The 21,688-nt window shown below is 39.1% G+C and overlaps 1 protein-coding gene across 1 annotated transcript in view; it reads right to left on the bottom strand.

The window, feature by feature from the left end:
* The window catches only part of TCERG1L (transcription elongation regulator 1 like), a 223,280-nt gene that overhangs the window by 44,217 nt on the left and 157,375 nt on the right, over positions 1-21,688 (bottom strand). The window contains exons 6-7 of the mRNA XM_038408237.2: positions 9,041-9,135; positions 5,907-5,995 (exon numbers count right to left, since the gene is read on the bottom strand). Coding sequence (XP_038264165.1) covers positions 5,907-5,995; positions 9,041-9,135 — 184 coding nt within the window. The remainder of the gene's footprint in view (positions 1-5,906; positions 5,996-9,040; positions 9,136-21,688) is intronic.

The following is a 21,688-nucleotide window of genomic DNA, read 5'->3' as shown; positions in this document are numbered from 1 at the left end:
TGACATTTAAATATATAAGAAAATAACCTTAATATATCATATGCTGTATTTACATGGTAGTTAGGCAGGGTTAACTAATATTTCTGAGAACTGTTTAGTCATATAAACAAATCTGACTAATTACTGCCCTGCTCTAATCTCTCCTTTTTATTGTAATTTATTCATCGGTGGAGGCCAAGAATCATAGAATCATAGAATCATAGAATCATAGAATATCAGGGTTGGAAGGGACCCCAGAAGGTCATCTAGTCCAACCCCCTGCTCAAAGCAGGACCAAGTCCCAGTTAAATCATCCCAGCCAGGGCTTTGTCAAGCCTGACCTTAAAAACCTCTAAGGAAGGAGATTCTACCACCTCCCTAGGTAACGCATTCCAGTGTTTCACCACCCTCTTAGTGAAAAAGTTTTTCCTAATATCCAATCTAAACCTCCCCCATTGCAACTTGAGACCATTACTCCTCGTTCTGTCATCTGCTACCATTGAGAACAGTCTAGAGCCATCCTCTTTGAAACCCCCTTTCAGGTAGTTGAAAGCAGCTATCAAATCCCCCCTCATTCTTCTCTTCTGCAGACTAACAATCCCAGCTCCCTCAGCCTCTCCTCATAAGTCATGTGCTCTAGACCCCTAATCATTTTCGTTGCCCTTCGTTGTACTCTTTCCAATTTATCCACATCCTTCCTGTAGTGTGGGGCCCAAAACTGGACACAGTACTCCAGATGAGGCCTCACCAGTGTCGAATAGAGGGGAACGATCACGTCCCTCGATCTGCTCGCTATGCCCCTACTTATACATCCCAAAATGCCATTGGCCTTCTTGGCAACAAGGGCACACTGCTGACTCATATCCAGCTTCTCGTCCACTGTCACCCCTAGGTCCTTTTCCGTGGAACTGCTGCCGAGCCATTCGGTCCCTAGTCTGTAGCGGTGCATTGGATTCTTCCATCCTAAGTGCAGGACCCTGCACTTATCCTTATTGAACCTCATTAGATTTCTTTTGGCCCAATCCTCCAATTTGTCTAGGTCCTTCTGTATCCTATCCCTCCCCTCCAGCGTATCTACCACTCCTCCCAGTTTAGTATCATCCGCAAATTTGCTGAGAGTGCAATCCACACCATCTTCCAGATCATTTATGAAGATATTGAACAAAACGGGCCCCAGGACCGACCCCTGGGGCACTCCACTTGACACCGGCTGCCAACTAGACATGGAGCCATTGATCACTACCCGTTGAGCCCGACAATCTAGCCAGCTTTCTACCCACCTTATAGTGCATTCATCCAGCCCATACTTCCTTAACTTGCTGACAAGAATGCAGTGGGAGACCGTGTCAAAAGCTTTGCTAAAGTCAAGAAACAATACATCCACTGCTTTCCCTTCATCCACAGAACCAGTAATCTCATCATAAAAGGCGATTAGATTAGTCAGGCATGACCTTCCCTTGGTGAATCCATGCTGACTGTTCCTGATCACTTTCCTCTCCTCTAAGTGCTTCAGGATTGATTCTTTGAGGACCTGCTCCATGATTTTTCCAGGGACTGAGGTGAGGCTGACCGGCCTGTAGTTCCCAGGATCCTCCTTCTTCCCTTTTTTAAAGATGGGCACTACATTAGCCTTTTTCCAGTCATCCGGGACTTCCCCCGTTCGCCACGAGTTTTCAAAGATAATGGCCAAGGGCTCTGCAATCACAGCCGCCAATTCCTTCAGCACTCTCGGATGCAATTCGTCCGGCCCCATGGACTTGTGCACGTCCAGCTTTCTAAATAGTCCCTAACCACCTCTATCTCTACAGAGGGCTGGCCATCTCTTCCCCATTTTGTGTTGCCCAGCACAGCAGTCTGGGAGCTGACCTTGTTAGTGAAAACAGAGGCAAAAAAAGCATTGAGTACATTAGCTTTTTCCACATCCTCTGTCACTAGCTTGCCTCCCTCATTCAGTAAGGGGCCCACACTTTCCTTGGCTTTCTTCTTGTTGCCAACATACCTGAAGAAACCCTTCTTGTTACTCTTGACATCTCTTGTTAGCTGCAGCTCCAGGTGCGATTTGGCCCTCCTGATATCTTTCCTACATGCCCGAGCAATATTTTTATACTCTTCCCTGGTCATATGTCCAACCTTCCACTTCTTGTAAGCTTCTTTTTTATGTTTAAGATCCGCTAGGATTTCACCATTAAGCCAAGCTGGTCGCCTGCCATATTTACTATTCTTTCGACTCATCGGGATGGTTTGTCCCTGTAACCTCAACAGGGATTCCTTGAAATACAGCCAGCTCTCCTGGACTCCCTTCCCTTTCATGTTAGTCCCCCAGGGGATCCTGGCCATCTGTTCCCTGAGGGAGTCCGGAAGAAATGAAGAAATGTTTATGAGACCTGAAGTCCTTAAATTTGCTGATACCTTTTAGTCAGACATTAGTGTTCTGGTCTCATTAATACATGATCTCCTCTGAGAAATAAACAATAGTTGGGTCCCCAAGTTACCTCAGTCCTTTTGACACCATCAGAGGTCAATCAAACTGTGGGGAAGAAAAAAGTGGAAGCAGTCCCTTACCTTTTGGCTCTCCCCTCTTCATCTTGTTCTTTCTCCAGTGGCCTCTTGTACCTCCACTGACTGTTTCCCTCTTCCCCTATCCCTAGTCCTTGAAGCTCTCTCACTCTCTCTCTGCTCCCCTTCCATTTCAGGTCCTGAAAACACTTCCTGAACTTTATGCACTGTCCATGGTCCTCATGAAATCAATGGATCTACTCTGTGCATAAAGTTAAGCATGTGTCTTTGCAGGATTGGGGCCTTAGCAGCTAACCTCTTCTTCTGTCCTCTTCTCATGGAGAATTCCAGTCAGAGTGGAAATTCTCCCTAGGAGTTACGGAATGAAATTAAGGAAGGGAAAATTCCAGCTGAAAAAAATTGGGCCAAAATTCCTAATGATGAAGGCTGTGGAAAAGTCATCCATAGTGAGAGGTGATGGAAGCCTAACTTCTTGGGACCTTTAAAAATAGACCGGACAAACCATTGGAAACATAAATATAGCATAGAGAAAAAAGTGGCCCCAGGGGATGTGTAAAGCAACTAAGCAATAGTTTTCCATCTCTGACTACTGTGGTATCTATGGGTAAGTAAATTAATGGGCTGTTTCTCTTGTAATGTATCACTGAAGTAGTTAATGTTGTCCTTTAAATTGTTATTGTTAGGCTTCATGATTAACATCCCACTGGGACTGATGAAACAAGTCCACAGCTCTCATAGCTATTTGTAATTGCTAACTGTCGGAAGACAAAGGAAGACAGGCATAAATAGTTAAAGTTTGAACTGCTGTTTTTGCAGACACGAGACATATCCTCTGTTTTCTGTGATTCCATGGCTGTTGAATTTTCCACAGAATTCAGCAGCACTTGAAACAGAATTCTACACCAGAATCTAAAGCTTTCACTAAAAGATTTAAAGTAGAGAGTCACAGTATACTCCATCTCTTTCAAGTCACTTTTATGTCAAAAAATTAGTGTAAACGCAGCTTAATTCACCAGCTAAATTTAGTTGCCCAAGCAGTGCAAAGCAGTCAGAGTGGACTGGTGAATTTGGGCCTAAATTTCTAGCCCTTATAGTTGTGATGTGTATAAACTTCCAAAGGTAAGTCACATGTAAACCAATACTATGTTTTCTGCCTGAGTCTGTGTACAGATTGCCTGCAACAACAGCTCCATGAAGCACAAATTGCTCATATTCACCGTAATGGGATGTTAACGTCAAATAATCTGCTTCACGTATATTTATTATTCATTCTATGAAATGTATTATACATATATTTAAAATCAAAGTAAAATATTTATTTTATGTTGTAAAATTGGTCAATTTCAATGGATATGTGGAGGAACTATATTTAGTTAAATTAGTTTTAAATACAACACATTGTATGTAAAACATATTAATGGGATTCCATAGATTTTAAATATCCACATTACAACACATGTACATCAATGCTTTTACAAAGCACAAGTAGCTCACTTTTCTTCTTTTCAGGTGACCAGCCAATGCAGGGCTTCACCCTACTTTGCAACTGTTTTGCCTGAATACGAAGTGCAGGATGGGGCTCAGAATTAGCTACATTCCATTACCTTTGACACTTTGTGCTGAATGACCTACAAGACTAAGAGGGGCTGGCAGCACATTAACAATTGAAAACTCACCTTTTGGTTTGTTTTAAGAGGCACAACCTCCAGCCCCACTCAGGTTTCTCCAGTATGACACCCCAGTATACACCTAGTGATGTCACATCAATCATGGAATCCTGCGGAAGCATGGAGCCAACCTACAGGTGGAGAGGGGTTAAGGTAAATTCCAGGCTTTTGTTGAACTTGTTAATGAATTTAGCTATTTGGCATGGCTTTGTAAACCTGTTCTTAAAGAACTATTTTATATCACAAAGGGTGTAAATCATATAGATGCCCCACAGAGGCATGCTCCATGTTCCAGTGTGATTCATGGTGGATCTGAGTGCATCAGCATGGTGCATGTTGAGTATTGTCACATCTAGCGGGGGACAACTGTCAGTAATAGGGCTAGTCATTGTGGGATCTAATAAAAAGGGCCAGATTGTGATACCCTTACTCACAATGAGTAATGTCTTGCTCATCAAATAGGCTTATAGAAATCAATGGCACCATTAGAAAAGTAAGGTATTGCTACTTATTGTGAGTAAGGGTATCAGAAATCAGGACCAAAGAAAGGTGCGATTTCAACTGATGTGCTGAATGGCCCTTTCACCATTCAGCCAAGCTGCTAAAGATGATGGAATGCTGTGAATTCCTTGTCCAGGTTTCCAGTTGATTACAGACTCTATTGTACAAAAATGGATCACTAGAATATGCTATAAATGGCTTATGATACTGCTGGATTTAAATGGTTACGGTTCCCTAGATATCACCATTTACACATAGTAGCAGCTGTCATGGAGAGGAGTGGTTATCAAGAATCTTAAAAATAGGTCATGATTAATAATGGCATTATGCTGTATATATATCATGTTGACCTGCAATAAGACACAATATAATAATAAATCATAATTACAGATATTTACATAGGACCTTTTATCCAGAGATCCCACAAATCTCTACAAACTGATGAAAAACAACAGGGATCACTTTCTCTGCCACTAAAATGTAGCCATGTCTGGGGTAAAGAAAACACACACACACACACACACACACACACACACACACGAGTTCAGGACAGAAAGTGAAGAATTATATTTGTCCAGTTGAGACCACAGAGGGGTTTTAGTTAGGCAGATTGCCTGAATTGGGATTTGGCCAGAAAAACAAGCTCACAGGACACAACTTACTCATAAATATCACCTGAGATCTATTACAAACTGTAAGAAAATGAGTTTCCTCAACTCCCACTGAAGTCACTGGGAGATGAGGATGATCAAGCCCTAAATAATCAATAGTATTTCTTGCAGTACCAAAGTTTTCTTTTCAGGTCATTCAAGCACTAAAAAGAGCTGACCCTCCTTATTTGTGAGATCTGATAAGATCAGAGCTCAAGCTAGTGAGGCTGAAGTTCTATATAACTCTACTTGATATGAACTAGCAAAAACCCCACAATCATTTACATTCTGAAGATAAGAATTGATTATTAGCTTGAGTTGGTATCAGGTGCACACTCAACTTTTCTTATAAATGCTTGATAGCTGTCTTAGACTGTGCATGTGGCTATGTCCTATCATTTTGTGTAGTTCTATGAATAGTGATGTAAATCTACAATGCTACTTTGTAAAAGAAAATAGGGCAATGTTGTTAAACATCCAGAATTGTATTACTTTTGCTATTAGGCAATCATAAAGAAACAGACCACTAATATATGTTTGGCAATAACAATGATATTGATGATTCATTATTATTCATCCTGAATATACTTACCATGGTGACCCTGGTACAGGAGTAGATGCCACAGGCTTGTTGCCATTTGACATGCTGTCATCTTCATTTACTAGTTTCAAAGGATGATCCTTGACATAGAAAGACACAAAAATTAGTCAGCAAGTGAAACTGATGCTTAGAAGTGCTACTATTATATAAACACTCTGTTAAAATTGGAGGTAAATTATTAAATCATCATTATACCACTGGAGGCCATACTGACAACCATCTATCTCTAAACCAGCTACGTTAGATTGGAAAGAATATAAACACTGCCCTATTTGGAATGTTATACATGCAAAGCTTGAGAGATAAAGAGTCTTCCATATACATCATAGGAACCAACTCACTTAGAATACTGTGTATAATTTTGTGCATTTCACCATAACTAGGATAGGCCACATCATCATTAGAAAGAAAGAAACCAGCCATGTGGGTTGGGATACTCAGAAAGTTCAGGATCAGGTGGGGTTTTGGAACCAGAAGCCAGCTAAAAGTGCAGAATGCTCTGAAGGAACATGCAGGGGCAAGGAAAACTTGCACATATGGACAGGTATGAGGAAAAGGCTCGAAGGGAAGGGGTGCTAGTGCTTGTGCCTTGGATTGGCAGCAAAACACTTTTGTTTGGCAGTGAAGAGCATATGGTTGCAGAAGGCAGTTTGCATGGTAAACAACTGGAACTGCTGGAAGTCAGGCATCAGGGAGGTTGAGGGTGCTCTGCATAAGTTAATAATTCAGTCATTATTAGGAACCTATTTGTAGACAATTTTGCATTACTTTGCTCAAGAATAATGCCGTTGAGAGTGATTCTCCACTGGCCTGTGTGTATGTCTGACAACAGTTCTTATGTTACCAGCCATTGCACTGAGATTTTTGCCCTTTGACTGGAAGCCTGGCATATGTAGACCTGTTAACTACTTGAAAATTGCAGACAGGCAATCTCCAAAATATTTATTTATCAGGTAGTCTGGAAAGCTACAGGTAATAAGTGTTTTAAGGGTTAAAAATCAATTTATATCAGTAGCTTAAAGAAATGAATGGACTGGAGGAAGGAGATGCTATGATAGCTCCCATAGAGTGTCAATGCTTGAGAGGATGATATGATTAAAAAATAATAAGCACACCGACAGAGCTCTTAATCTTCAAAGTACTTTACAAATTGTAAGCATTCAATAATGCTTCTGAGAGCCAGTGCAGCAATCTGAATCAGCTGCAAAGTCTGAGGGATGATGCACTGAGACATTATGATTGCATAAAGCATAATGTCTCCAAGGTGCTGGGGGAAGGTGGGATAGGAATGGGAGTGGAGAGAATAAAACACACTGAACAGTGGCACTTGCTATACCTCTCCAAAAGGTTGAGGGTGCTCTCTGTGCAGCGCTGCCTTACTAGGGTAAACTGGTGGGGCAAGGAGAAAAGAGAGGAGTAGAAGAGGCTGGCCACATGTATCACCTTTGAGTTGTGTGACACTGCCAGGAGTGGTCTCCTCTTGTTCTCAAGGAGACTAAGCAGACTCATTATTGTTACCTACACTGTGGAGGTGCTGGAGGGTGAGGTGCTGAGTATAAGGGTAGGACTGTCCCACGCCAGCACACTCATTACAGACTTTTATCACTAATTTGGCCCTAACAGTTTAATCTTCATATTGTCTTCATGAGGAAAGTAAGTCTTTCCACATATCTTAAAAGACTTTGATTCAGGCCCTATATCATAGAATCATAGTACTGGAAGAGACCTTGAGAGGTCATCTAGTCCTGTCCCGCACACTCATGGCAGGACTAAGTATCATCTAGACTATCCCTGACAGGTGTTTGTCTAACCTGCTCTTAAAAATCTCCAATGATGGAGATTCCACACCTCCCTAGGCTTATTCATTTATTCCAGTGCTTAATCACCGTGACAGTTAGGAAGTTTTTCCTAATGTCCAACCTAAACCTCCCATGCTGCAATTTAAGCCCATTGCTTCTAGTCCTATCCAAAGAGAGAAATTTTTTCTCCCTTCTCCTAGTAACAACCTTTTATGTACTTGAAAACTGTTATCATGTCCCCTCTCAGTCTTCTCTTTACCACACTAAACAATTTTGCATTACAAACCCAATTTTTTCAATCTTCCCTCATAAGTTATGTTTTCTAGACCTTTAATCATTTTTGTTGCTCTTCTCTGGACTTTCTCCATATCCTTTACAATCCACTGAGAAAGAATCTGGGTATAAAAAGCTACACAGGTACTACATATGTACAATGCCAGTGTTGCTGATAATCTCTAATCTTACATTAGATAAAAATTTAATGAACATTAACATTTGTAATCCATATATATAAAATTACCATCTTTATGTAATGATATCATTAATTATCTTTAAGAAGGGGTAAAAGTATATTAATTACATACACAGAGGATATCAAATTGGGAAGTGTTGCAATGACAGTGTGGTAGGGCCCTAAAAATGAGTCCTTGTGCACTTCTCTCTCCTGGCTTGTGGACGTTTCTGCACACACATCTGGAGTTTGGGGATCTCTAGATGCTTGATAGTTGAGGCCTTGGAGATCCTGATTCTCCAAGTCATTTAAATGAGCATATAAAGGGACAAAAAGAGCTGGTCTCTATTAAAGTGCTGCCTTAATGTCCGCTCTCCTTCACTCTCCAACACTATTTAGAATGTACAAGGTTACAAAACTGAGTGAGAGGTTGGATGAGTAGATAGAAAGAAAGTCTCCCACAATGTCTGTGAAACTAAAACACTGTCAGAATTATAGGGAACTCTATTCTTCTCTTTAGTTTTCCATCAGCTGAGTTTTACACATAGACATACCCACACCCACTCACTCATGCACAAACATAGACAAGTAAATAATAACAAAACAACAACAAGTAGTCTGGTGAGGAAGAAAGACACATATTCTTATTTCTGTATTTAAATACTTAGGAGGTGCTTAGCTGCTACCGTAAAGGAGGCCATATATAAAGTACCATAATGGACAGATTTGACAGAAACCTCTAGAAAAATAGAGAGTAGGGAACAATCCTGTCTTGACAGGAAGAGCTCCAGATCATATGATAGTCCTTTACTCACTCTGATTTCCGCAGTTCAATTTTTTAAAAATGAGAACAAAATCCATAATGAGAAACAGACCTTATCCTCATCATTCTCTTTTGGCTTGCTTTTCCTGTCAGTATGTAAAATCAATGTTGGTGGGCAGGAGGCTCTGCTTGATTCTTTGCCTTTATCTGTAAGGGAAATATATATATATATATATATATATACGTATATATTTAAATTCACAATAAATATATTCCCACTGAGATATCTCCAGAGTTTATATTTTATCACTTGGGAGCTTAGAGTTTAGCTGTAAAGACAGAGTCCCCATTAGGGAATAAGCTGGATGGTGAGACAAAATGTTCCATTATTTAAAATGAGTGACTGTGGTGTTTGATAGAAGTGATCTATTCAGTTTCCAAGGGTATGTGGCCATATCCCAGGACCTGCTTGAATCCACTTTGAGGTGTTGGGGTGAAGGTGCACTAACAATGCTAGGTCAGTGATAAAACAATGAGCCTGTAGTGCTGGAAAATATAGTAAATATAAGCATTCGTGGGCTGGCTTGAATATGTGTTTATGAATTCCATCCTAGGACATCACCCAATTCATGACAGCATGTTTTTTCTAGAACAAGAAATATGGAGAACTCCATGGAGATCTTCTCGTACCTACCTCAAAACTCTCTCCACACACATAAGTAAAGGAATATATTACGTTACAAAATGATGACATAAATTCATACATTTTACTGTGATACATTCAAACACACTATAACTTGCTGATTATTTATTGTACTGTAGTCTCCATCCTGCTCCTATAGAAGTCAATGGCAAAACGGTCTTTGACTTCTACGGAAGCATGATCAGAGCTGGTATTTGTCCTTAGCTGCTTAGAGCATGGAAGAAGCTGAAAAATCTTTTGGAAGTTCATTTGTCTCCAAAGTTTGTTGGGCTATCGTCTCCTCAGTACAGTGAAACTGTTTTAAGCAAACATTTAAGGGACTGACTGAAGTCTGTCTGCTTAACAGAAGTGGTCTAATAAATGGAGTATAAAGATGCATTCAATAAGTTTGGGAATATCTTAAAGTTGTTCTTTAAGACAGGAGGTTCATAATGAGTGTGATCTTCAGTACTACAGATTTCATTCTATTTACTGTTGTGTACCTTGTGTTATTAATCAATTATATCCATGCAAAGTGACTCCAAATTGGGTGTAAAATAATGCCATATCAGAATAGAGCATCTTATACTCACTTTGTATAGGGGCAAACAGCAACATAAGGAATGCAGGGGGTGGAAAATTAGCCCCTGACTTGTGTCATAAAAAGTGTTCAAAATGGAGGATAGGACACTTTGGCTCTTTCTACAAAACTATTTTGCCACTCAGTGAAGACAATGAAGTTACACTCGTGAGTAGCAGAGTGGACAGCCAGGCCTACGCACACATGCACAAATTTCACCCTGTTTATGGGCAAATTTAGCTCCAGAAAAGATAAGATCTGGACTATTTTTGATCCTTAAAAGACAATGTCTCTCCTCATTCTCCTTTCCCTGATATGTCTATTTATTGATATCTTCATCATTAACTTGCACTCAGTAATCACATTGTATTGGATGTGATTCTCTTCTGACTTCCAGTAGCTTTAACCTTTGAAACTCAATTGAGTTAATTGGAATTACCCCAGTGTGAGTGAGTGAGTGGAGATTCATGCCCTGTATACTGTATTACAAAATCTGGATACAGGATTGCCACGTTTTACTAGAAATTTTTAGCAGTAAAGGTGATTAACCACTGGAATAAACTATAAAAGGAAGTGATGGCTTCTCAATCTTTGGATGTCTTCAGATCAAGATTGGATGTCTATATGGAAGATATGCTTTAACCAAACACAACTTATTGGGTTCAATGCAGGGATAAAATTCTAGGGTCTGTGATACACAGATCAGAATAGATGATCTAATGCTTCTTTCTGGCCTTAAAATCTACTAATCTATCAAATGGACCACACACCAGGAAGTTCAGATCTCCAAAGTTCAGGGATATTTAGCTGTAAGGTTTTTCTGTTTGGAATCCTCCACTACATCATACCAAGCAGTGATGATGTTTCAACATATAAAAATTAAAATTTCCTGCAGTAGCATTTACATACAAAATAAACATTACCATATTTTCCTGAATTCATAGCTGAAGAGCTCTGATCACATGAGAGCCCTATACAAATTATCGAAAGGAGAACTGGATCATGCAGAAATGAATCTTCTTACAACACACCCTTTGGGACTATAATGCATTTGAGAGCCCTTGGCAAATATTAAGCCTGCTTAACAATGAGATAGCCATTTTCTATTTTGTCACTTAATAATATTAACAGATTGTTCATAGTCCAAGCAATAGCTTATACTTGAACTCTCAAAGAGATCTGTTAACACTATAACATAAAGATGAGGAGATGCTTCCATCTTAGATACAGCTTGGTGGGATGAGGGCAACCACAAGGCATTCCAACACCCTCACTGCCAACCACCTTAGCTTGGAATCCAGGAACAGTTGTCAATCTGCAAACTATATTCTCTTACTTTTGTTCAGTATCTTACAAAAGGTATATTTGCAATAATTATTGGAGAATTCATGATCAAGTATGATTATTGCAATGATTGTTTGAGAATGCATTATAAAGCAGAACCACATACAAGAATACTACACACAAATAATATGGATGTTACTCAGAGTCCAGAGTATGAACATGTTAGCAAGCATATAACAGAAAACAAAGTGACACAAACAAGCATACACAACAAAATTCCAGTCTGATCATTACTCCCCTAGTAAGAAGAAAAGGAGTACTTGTGGCACCTTAGAGACTAACACATTTATTTGAGCATTATGCTCAAATAAATGTGTTAGTCTCTAAGGTGCCACAAGTACTCCTTTTCTTTTTGCGAATACAGACTAACACGGCTGCTACTCTGAAACCTCTCCTAGTAAGGGAACAGACACATTCTCCTTTTATCTATGATTTCTCCAGTGAAGTCTTCCCACTGGCATTCTATTTACAGTTGGTATGGCAACACCCATTTTTTCATGTTCTCTGTGTATATATATCTTCCTACTGTATTTTCCACTGCATGCATCCGATGAAGTGGGTTTTAGCCCACGAAAGCTTATGCCCAAATAAATTTGTTAGTATCTAAGATACCAAAAGTATTCCTCTTTCTATTTGCTTATTCACAGGAAGAATGACTCCAGCCACTGCTAGTGTGCTTCCCCTCAGCACACACGTCTCAAAATCACAATACACTATTATTTTGTACATAAATGAAGTGGTAGGAGAACCTGATTTTTAGATTCATCTCACTCACACTGCTTTTGCTTAATATTGTAAAATGAGATTAGAGCTGCGAACAGCCTGTCTGACATAACAGGCTCTCACAGATCCCTTCACCCAAATCTAAGGGCTTGCATCCCATACTTCTAGGAAACAAGAAGTTTGAAGTTTCCCCCTGACTGTAATAAAGCCATGATGAACGAGAAACATTTTTTTTTAAAAGCGAACACCGCTCTGGAGAAAAAGTGCTGGATGCATGTAAATATTTGACACTGCTCCACCAAAATGAAAATATATATCATAGGGGATGACAGACAAATCACTTTTTCAGAAAGGATTTGGATTAGGTGTTCTCTTGTTAAATGTTATGGGTAATCAGGAGGAAGACTGAATACATTTATCAATTGATTTCCCCATTAGAGTAGGGAAGAGTGCAGAGTGGCTATTATATATCCAAATAATCTCTAAATATATTTTCCTACACTAGACACCTGTTATTATTGGATCAAAGCATTAAGGGCAAGATTCATATCTGGTGTAACACAATGAAGTCATACCTGGCATGAATTTGACTGTAAGTATTCCAAACTATCAAATTTATTAGAGCATAAGCTTTCGTGAGCTACAGCTCAATGCATCCGATGAAGTGAGCTGTAGCTCACGAAAGCTTATGCTCTAATAAATTTGTTAGTCTCTAAGGTGCCACAAATACTCCTTTTCTTTTTGCGAATACAGACTAACACGGCTGCTACTCTGAAACCTATTCCAAACTATGTTTCACCATATTTAATTTCTCAACATGCTAATCTCACATACAGAATGTTTCCCAAATCTAAAGGAACACCACAGTGATTCTGGTAGATGAAACTTCAAACATGCTGAGAAGGAGGCTGTGGTGTGCATATATATGTAATTGAAGAGAGATGTCTCGTTAGGGAGCGGCATCCTGGACTGATACATGACTATGCTTTTTGTATTTTGGTTCTATTGCTGACTGTAATGGAGTGAGTCATGGGGCTCTCTCTCCCCGCCACTCACAGCTCTCTCTCCTGAAGACTTTATTTTTGTTTTTATTGTTTGTCCTTTTCCTTAATCTGTAGTAAAAATTCTCATTAGATTGAAATATATGTTTTGAAAAAAAAAGATTAAAAAACCCTTTCAAAATCTGTTTGTGAACAGGACTAGAGAGAAGTGACGTTTGACTATCCAAGCTGACTCTCAACATCATTAGAGAAATGTGGAGGATGCACCTAAGAGGACCTAATCCAGACTCAACTCTGATATTATGTTATTACTGTTCTAGAGTTAACACCTCTGAAATCTTTCTCAAGGAAGAGATTTGCAATTTCTTCTGAATTGTTTCACAAAGTCATTCCTGTTCATCAGCTCTGTTCTATGATATCCTTCCATTAGTCAGATTCTCTCTTCAGTGTCAGTCTCAGAGCCAACTTCTGGTTGTTTGTTTTCTCTTTATTTTCAATACCACAATAGGTTTAGTTCTCTGCCTGGTATTTTACTAGTGAAATCCCAGACATTCACCTTTTTATCTGAAACTGCAGAAGCAATGGACAAACAAAATGTGCTTTCATAAATTCCTCCCCCACTGATAGGGATTTTTAAATTAAATATTCTCAATGTGCCTGCTGAAGAAGCTGGAGAAATTTCCTTTTGTAGTAGATACTCCTTTAACAGGTTTCAGAGTAGCAGCCGTGTTTAACAGACATTGATTTTGCTGCAACTTCAGAGGCGTGTGCGTTAACCTGAGTACTCTAGGCTTTTTTACACACATAATTGGCTCTGATGCTGTGCCTATTCTAGCACAGAATAACTTATTCAATAGCTCTCTGAGGGCTAGCGCTAGTATAAAATATAACATGTCTAAGTACTCCTTGCTTTGTGGAGTTCCACAAACTATGATGCTCTTGTCATGAAATAATCCCTGTATGGAAAACAGAATTATTTCATGATGGAATAGTCAAGTCACCAGATGACTATAAAGGTAAAGTAACTAATACTCATAATTACATAATTATAATCAGAAGCAAGAAAACATGAGGCAAAATCTTTTGTATATGGATGCCTAATAAAATGGGGATTGTGGTTTTTTTCCTCACAATTTAGGGGGAAATCACAATAACCCTTCCTCCAGTTCTTCTTTCTGACTTGGATGATCCAAGGAAGAAGCTATTTTATGTTTTATTTAGTATTGATCACTGTTCTGGTTTCAAAATTGGTCAACAGCTCTTTGATTCTTATTCATATGTATTTATATGTATCGTATAGATTTATAAGTTTGTGTGAATAGCTCAAAGAAAAGAAAGAAAGCATTAGTAAGTTTAAATAGTCACAGTTGTAATTTAATTGGTAAATATAATAAATGCACTTGGTACATATATGAAATATTGTTGCATATGGGATGGAGCACTTAACTCTGCAAATCCTCAACATCTTGTTCATAGACCTGAAATTGCACGAACTAATCAAATGAGATACACAAAGACATGACTACATCCCAAGCAGCTAAGACTCAGAGCACACACGATTACTAAATTTCTGCTGAGATACTGACATTGGTGAATGGTGACATGGTGACAGAAAATGGAGGCCTACAAATTCAGTCAAGGCTCTTGAATTTTTGTATATATGAGCACCTAACCTTCCCTCCACCCAAATATCTCCCACTCCTGACAGAATCCTGGCATCGGTGCAATATACTTAAATGGAAGATATGTGACTGCACTCTTCTGCAGATAGGATTACACACATACTCACAAAGCACAATGATTTTGTGTGAAAGAAATAAGAGGGAGTTGAATGTTAAGCAATAAGTATAGTTTCAAGTCCTTTGGTCTCTCTTTTTTGTCAGAAGTAACCTGGTTGTTTACATTCCACATATATAGCCAAATGTAATGCTTTTCCTTGTGGAAAGGAGGAATTGAAAAGCTTTAAAATGTCCCAAAATTCTATAGTCCTACTCATGAGAATGGGGTGGTGGGAAGTACGATCCAGGATGATAACATTCAAGATTAGATTTTTTGGAGGGGTGTGTGCAAGACTTTATATTTTTCTAGAAGCCATGCTCTAGGAATTATTTTGTGAAAGTTCTATGGCCTGGGTTCTACAGAAGGGCAGACTAGGCAGATAATTACAATGGTCCCTTCTGACCTTAGAATCTATGAATCATCTCCTGCTTTCTCACCCTCTCTGAAGTTCTCCCCTTCTAACTATGGGAGAATCAAAAGCCAAGATAATTAAATTAGATGCCATGCTCGCTTTTTAAAGATTTTTGGCAAAATTTTCATATGAACATAAGAATTGCCATACTGGATTAGACCCAACGTCCACCTAGTACAGGATCCTGGTTCTTAGAGTGGCCAGCTCCAGATGCTTCCGAGGAAGATGTAAGATGTTCCTCCTCCCCTAGGAGGCAGAGATGGGACCTGCCTCTCACATGTTTCTCATCTTGTCCTCTAACAGCTGGATCTTGGCTTAAGTCCTGAAACACAAAGTTTAATATCCCTTCCAAAATTTGTTGCCATTAATTATAATTCTGGATATTGTTGATATCCATATAAATATCCAACTGTATTTGAATCTTCAAGATCATGTCTAAAGGGATGGTTGGTAACAGACTGCCAATGAAACCTACTTAGGTATCTATTCCCCCTTTGTTCCTTTAAAAATTGCCCCTATCATCCAATTAGAGAACCAATATAACAATACATGATTTAGCTGACAAATCATATGCAAAAAAGAGAAGATTGTGAGAACAGAACACTTACATGAATCCTCCCAGGAAACAGGTCATAAGCAATCACAATAAAATACATGTCATGACACATGGGTCTCAAACCTGGGCCCGCAAGTTTCATGGGAACAGTGACTCTCCAACCTTCTGGCTGACAACAGCTTACCTGGGACCCATGAAGCCCAGCCCTATTGTAAAGTTCCATCCTTGAGGTCCAATTGGTGGAGTCCCAGAGCAGCTGATTGGCCCACTGGCCCCACTTAAGCCAGCAGCAGGAAAAGGAAGCTGTCCGAACAATTGGGCTCCACCCTGTTATAGACTGTATGCCTCATGCTTCCTGCTCCTGCTACACATCCCTGCTTCCCAGGCTTGACTCCTGGCATCCAACTTGTGGTTCCCAATCTCCAGTTTGTCTTCTGTCTCTGACCACCTGGTATCCTGACCTGGCCTGATTCTGGTTTCCAACTTGTGATTCTGATCTCCAGTTTGCCTCCTGCATCTAACCTTCTAGCAGCCTGACCCAGCTGACTCTTGACTCCTGTCCCGTGACTGTGGACTCTGGCTCCGAGTACTAGGTCTGCCCATGTGAGAGACCCCATGTGACAATACGTTTGCACAATACATTTGCAAAACAGTTTTGAACAATGAAGGAATTCAACATTCTGACAACAGACCATTCATGAACAGGAAAAGGACTAACTTCACCAGACACATTGCATGTTTCACTGATTTTAAGGCCATAAGAAACCCTCAGAACCTTCTATTCTAACTTTCTGTACAGCACAGGACCATAGAATTTCAGCCAAGTGATCCTTGCATCTGACCCAAGAAATTGCAGTAGAACTAGAATACAGCTAGCTGAGAATTGTTCTTTCAGCTCAAGTCTTGTTGAACTAATGAGGCAGCCTAAGAACTAGCAAAACAATCCATTAGAATTGGATTTGTCAAATAGGAAAGTAAGGTTTAGAGAAGCCACGCTACACAGTGGGAAATAAGCCTGAGCTGCAAAAATGGGGAATCTTAACAGAGCACTTCATAGATTTATCTTATCTACTGAAATGAAGGATATCAAACAAGATGCATGTTTACCCTCTCTTCCAGTTGGTACATTTCTCTTCTACAGTTCTTCTCCTTTTAATCAATTCTTTTCCCACTTCAATTTGAAATAACTGTATAAAATATTCCACAATATACACTAATGATGCCATTATATATTTTCAGCATAATCAGACATTTTTTTAAACTTATCATCTTAATTAACAATGATATACTGCTGTAGTTGCTTTACTGCCACCTACTGGTATACTGGAAACTGTGCAAAAACAATGACTGGTTTCTCCAACTTGTTGCAGATTGAGTTGAATGAATAATATATTTTTAAAGTGTAAAAGTAAAAGTTGTATCAGCCACATTATCGTGGTTGCTAATAGTATGTGCTAATGTCTGTACACATTTATTAAAAATAGGACCATACTGGGCTACGTATTTAACCAAGAGGGGAAAACAACCCAAGTAGGAAAGGCAGCATTCATGTGAATGCATGCTATTCCTATCATTTATGTTAATTAACTGTAATGATTCAGGGCCAGATCCTCAGTTGGTGATAAAGCAGGAAAGCATCAATGAAAACTATAGAGAATGGCCTATTTACACCATCTTATATGCTGGCCCTCAGATACAAGATTCTTTAGACTGCATTATTATCATCCAGTTCTTGCATCTATAAAGCCATATATATTATTTCCCTTCCTACATCTCTTCTCTCATTTCATCATACTACCCCTCTCACCCCCTGGATCCTTCCTATACTCTTTTGCAAGACAGAAGAAAAATAGTTCAAGCTAGTCTCTAGGCTGTGATTCAGCCCTTTGCTAATTCTTGTTGACATGCTATCTTCCACTCTATGCTGACTTCCAAAACAATATCCAGTTTAAGATAATCTTCAAAAGTTTTCAGTGGTGTGGGCTCAGGCTATCTTTTAGATCGCCTAAGCTTCTGGGATGGGGACTGTTGTGGTTAACAACTCTGCTTTTCAGGTGCAACTGGACTTTCTACCACAAGGATAACACTTTGTGAAGGAGATAGAGCTTTCCTGTGGGCCGGTCAGACTGTGGAATTAACTCCTCCAGGAATGAAGGGCTATCACAAACCTCACCATCTTCTGTTTTAAGTACAATACATACATTTTTTAAAAACATAAAACTTTTCTAAAATAAAACACTACACCGAACACACAATTCTTCTCCCAGGAAGAGGGGGAGAGAAAGAACAAACTACATGTGACAGCTGTTAGTCACATTACTTAATACACCAGAGAAAGGTACTCAATATTGCAGTGATGATAGTGGTACAGAACCTATGTAAAACAGAATAGATTAGCACAGAATAGAATAAAATAGTTCCCAATCCCAATTGCTAACAGGAAATGTAGAGATATAACTCATTTTGATAAAACATATCTGCCCTAATGATTTTAAAGGTATTTCTAGAATTTAGATGGGGCTTTACTAGTTGCAATCTAGTTGAAATAACAAAGCATACTGTATTTGTATGCGATCAGTGATATATCACAGTATGTCTGATAAATGAATGAACTTTTCAGAGGACCATCTCTCTTGTTTTAGCATTGACTCAAGAAAGTGAGTTTTATTATGCTGTGGCTATTACCTTTGTAAAATTCCTTAGAGTTATATTTTGACAGAAGGAAAAGCTACTAATGCGCCATTAAGTGTTACTTGTGATGGAGGAAAAAAATCAGTATGATCTGTGTAGATTGTTGTACAGTGTTCTACAGAATATTTGTGGTGAATATAATCTTAATTAAAAATGTTATTGTGAGTGAGGCTAGTGAATCTGTCATTACAGTACAGTAAAATATGGATTATATGCACTTGAGTTATCTGAAACTTTGTATTCTCTAAAACAGGGTCATACTCCCAAAGTCTATTAATCACATTCAAATTCTCCTCAGTTATACAACCTCAATACTCTAATGTATTCACCTGTCCCCCATGACATTTGAATTATTACAGTTTTACTGTATTTTTGCCTACAGACAATGTAGCTCCCCTCTTTCAAGGACAGTCACGATAAGGAAAGGTATATTTAATATTGGTCACTAAATGATTAAAATATGTATGGTTATGAAATATAATTACCAGAGAAACATAGCTGTACCAGACCAGATGTCACCGGTTTGTGTCTAGTCCCTGATCTTACTAATATATAAACATATGACTAACTTTATAGATGTAAGTAGCCCTATCTATGTAAGTCAATGGAACCACTCACATACATGAATTTAGGCACAAGCTTCAGTCTTTTTCAGAATCAAGGCCTTTTTTTGGTACCCTGGTTACCACAGTGGCAAGTACTTGATGTTTCAGGCAAAAGTTCACTCAGAGCACAAGCTCAGTTATACCACTGTGTTCTGTGGGGAAAAGAAGATGTTACACTATATCTTTCCTTTTGTATCTTCCAAATTATATGCCCGGCATGAGAGTTGATAATCCTTATGACATTTTGACACTTGGACGTGTGGTTGCAAATGTTAAAAGATCTATTGCTTTTTGGATTCTCCCAAACTATTTGCCCATGGCAGTGAATTTCCACAGATTAGTTACACACTGTGTAGGAAAGTATTTCCTTCTATCCATTTTAATTATTTGCCTTTAGAGATCACTTCATTTATGCATTTCCTCAAGGTCTGAAAATGTTCAAACTTGGCAACGATATAAAGAACTACTTTAGTACAGTCAGAATACACAAAGTGCAGCATAGCACAGTTACCACCCTAGCTAGACAATACATATATGATACACTGCACCACTAAGAAAGATAAATCTAGTTCCCCAGAAGGTTTATGTTTTGTTTTGTTTTGTTTTATAAAGATTCAAATTCTGATCTTTTTAGAGATGTTTTCATCACAGGATAGTTTTCTCTCCCCTTTGTTCTGTATCCTGCATAGATGGGAACTTTTAAAATGGAGGCTCCTCTGACTTTGCAAACACCTCACAGTGGCTTAGGCAGTGGTGCTATAAAGAGGGCTTTGGGATGTATGGCCACTGGGAGGCATTCATGGACAGAGGACAGTTCTCTCAGGATGGACTTCATCTGAGTAGGGAAGGAAATAGACTTCTAGGATCAAGGCTGGCACAACTGATAAAGAGAGCTTTAAACTAGGAATTTGGGGGAGATGGTTGGGAGATGTCCAGGTAATCTCCATGCCAGATTTTAGCATTGAGAGGGAAGAAGACGAAGTAAGAAAGGATACAGCCGTAGGATAGGAGAATGTATATAAGGAGCGAGGGCGGTGTGTACACTAGTCTAATAGGTTATACTGGCTGTAGAATGACTGTGCCTAATAGGGTACAAAATGTAAGCGAGGCCAAACAGCAAAAATTAAGATGTTTGTACACCAATGCGAGGAGCCTAGGTAACAAAATGGAGGTACTGGTGCAGGAAGTGAAACCAGATATTATAGGGATAACAGAAACATGGTAGAATAGTAGTCATGACTGGACTACAGGTATTGAAGGGTATGTGCTGTTTAGGAAAGACAGAAACAAAGGTAAAGGTGGTGGAGTAGCATTGTATATCAATGATGAGGTAGAATGTAAAGAAATAAGAAGCGATGCAATGGATAAGACAGAGTCTGTCTGGGCAAAAATTACATTGGGGAAGATAACTAGTAAAGCCTCTCCTACGATAGTGCTTGGGGTGTGCTATAGACTTCCGGGATCTAATTTGGATATGGATAGAGCCCTTTTTAATGTTTTTAATAAAGTAGATACTAATGGAAACTGTGTGATCATGGGAGACTTTAACTTGCCAGATATAGACTGGAGGACCAGTGCTAGTAATAATAATAGGGCTCAGATTTTCTTAGATGCGATAGCTGATGGATTCCTTCATCAAGTAGTTGCTGAACCGACTAGAGGGGATGCCATTTTAGATTTAATTTTGGTGAGTAGCGAGGACTTCATAGAAGAAATGGTTGTAGGGAATAATCTTGGCTCAAGTGATCATGAGCTAATTCAGTTCAAACTGAACGGAAGGATTAACAAAAATAAATCTGCAACTAGAGTTTTTGATTTAAAAAGGGCTGACTTTCAAAAATTAAGGAAATTAGTTAGGGAAGTGGATTGGACTGAAGAACTTATGGATCTAAAGGTAGAGGAGGCCTGGGGTTACTTTAAATTAAAGCTACAGAAGCTATCGGAAGCCTGTATCCCAAGAAAGGGGAAAAAAATTCATAGGAAGGAGTTGTAGACCAAGCTGGATGAGCGAGCATCTTAGAGAGGTGGGAGGGATCAGCAAGGAAAGCTACCTAATTGAGGTCAGAACATGTAGGGATAAAGTGAGACAGGCAAAAGTCGAGTAGAGTTGGACCTTGCAAAGGGAATTAAAACCAATAGTAAAAGGTTCTATAGCCATATAAATAAGAAAACTAAGAAAGAAGTGGGGCCACTAAACACTGAGGATGGAGTGGAGGTTAAAGATAATCTAGGCATGGCCCAATATCTAAACATATACTTTGCCTCAGTCTTTAATAAGGCTAAAGAGGATCTTAGGGATAATGATAGCATGACAAATGGGAATGAGGATATGGAGGTAGATATTACCATATCTGTGGTAGAAGCGAAACTGAAACAGCTTAATGGGA

This window comes from Dermochelys coriacea, chromosome 7 (assembly GCF_009764565.3).
Source record: "Dermochelys coriacea isolate rDerCor1 chromosome 7, rDerCor1.pri.v4, whole genome shotgun sequence".
Classification (NCBI taxonomy): Eukaryota; Metazoa; Chordata; order Testudines; family Dermochelyidae; genus Dermochelys; species Dermochelys coriacea.
This window is presented reverse-complemented; position numbering and strand designations above follow the sequence as displayed.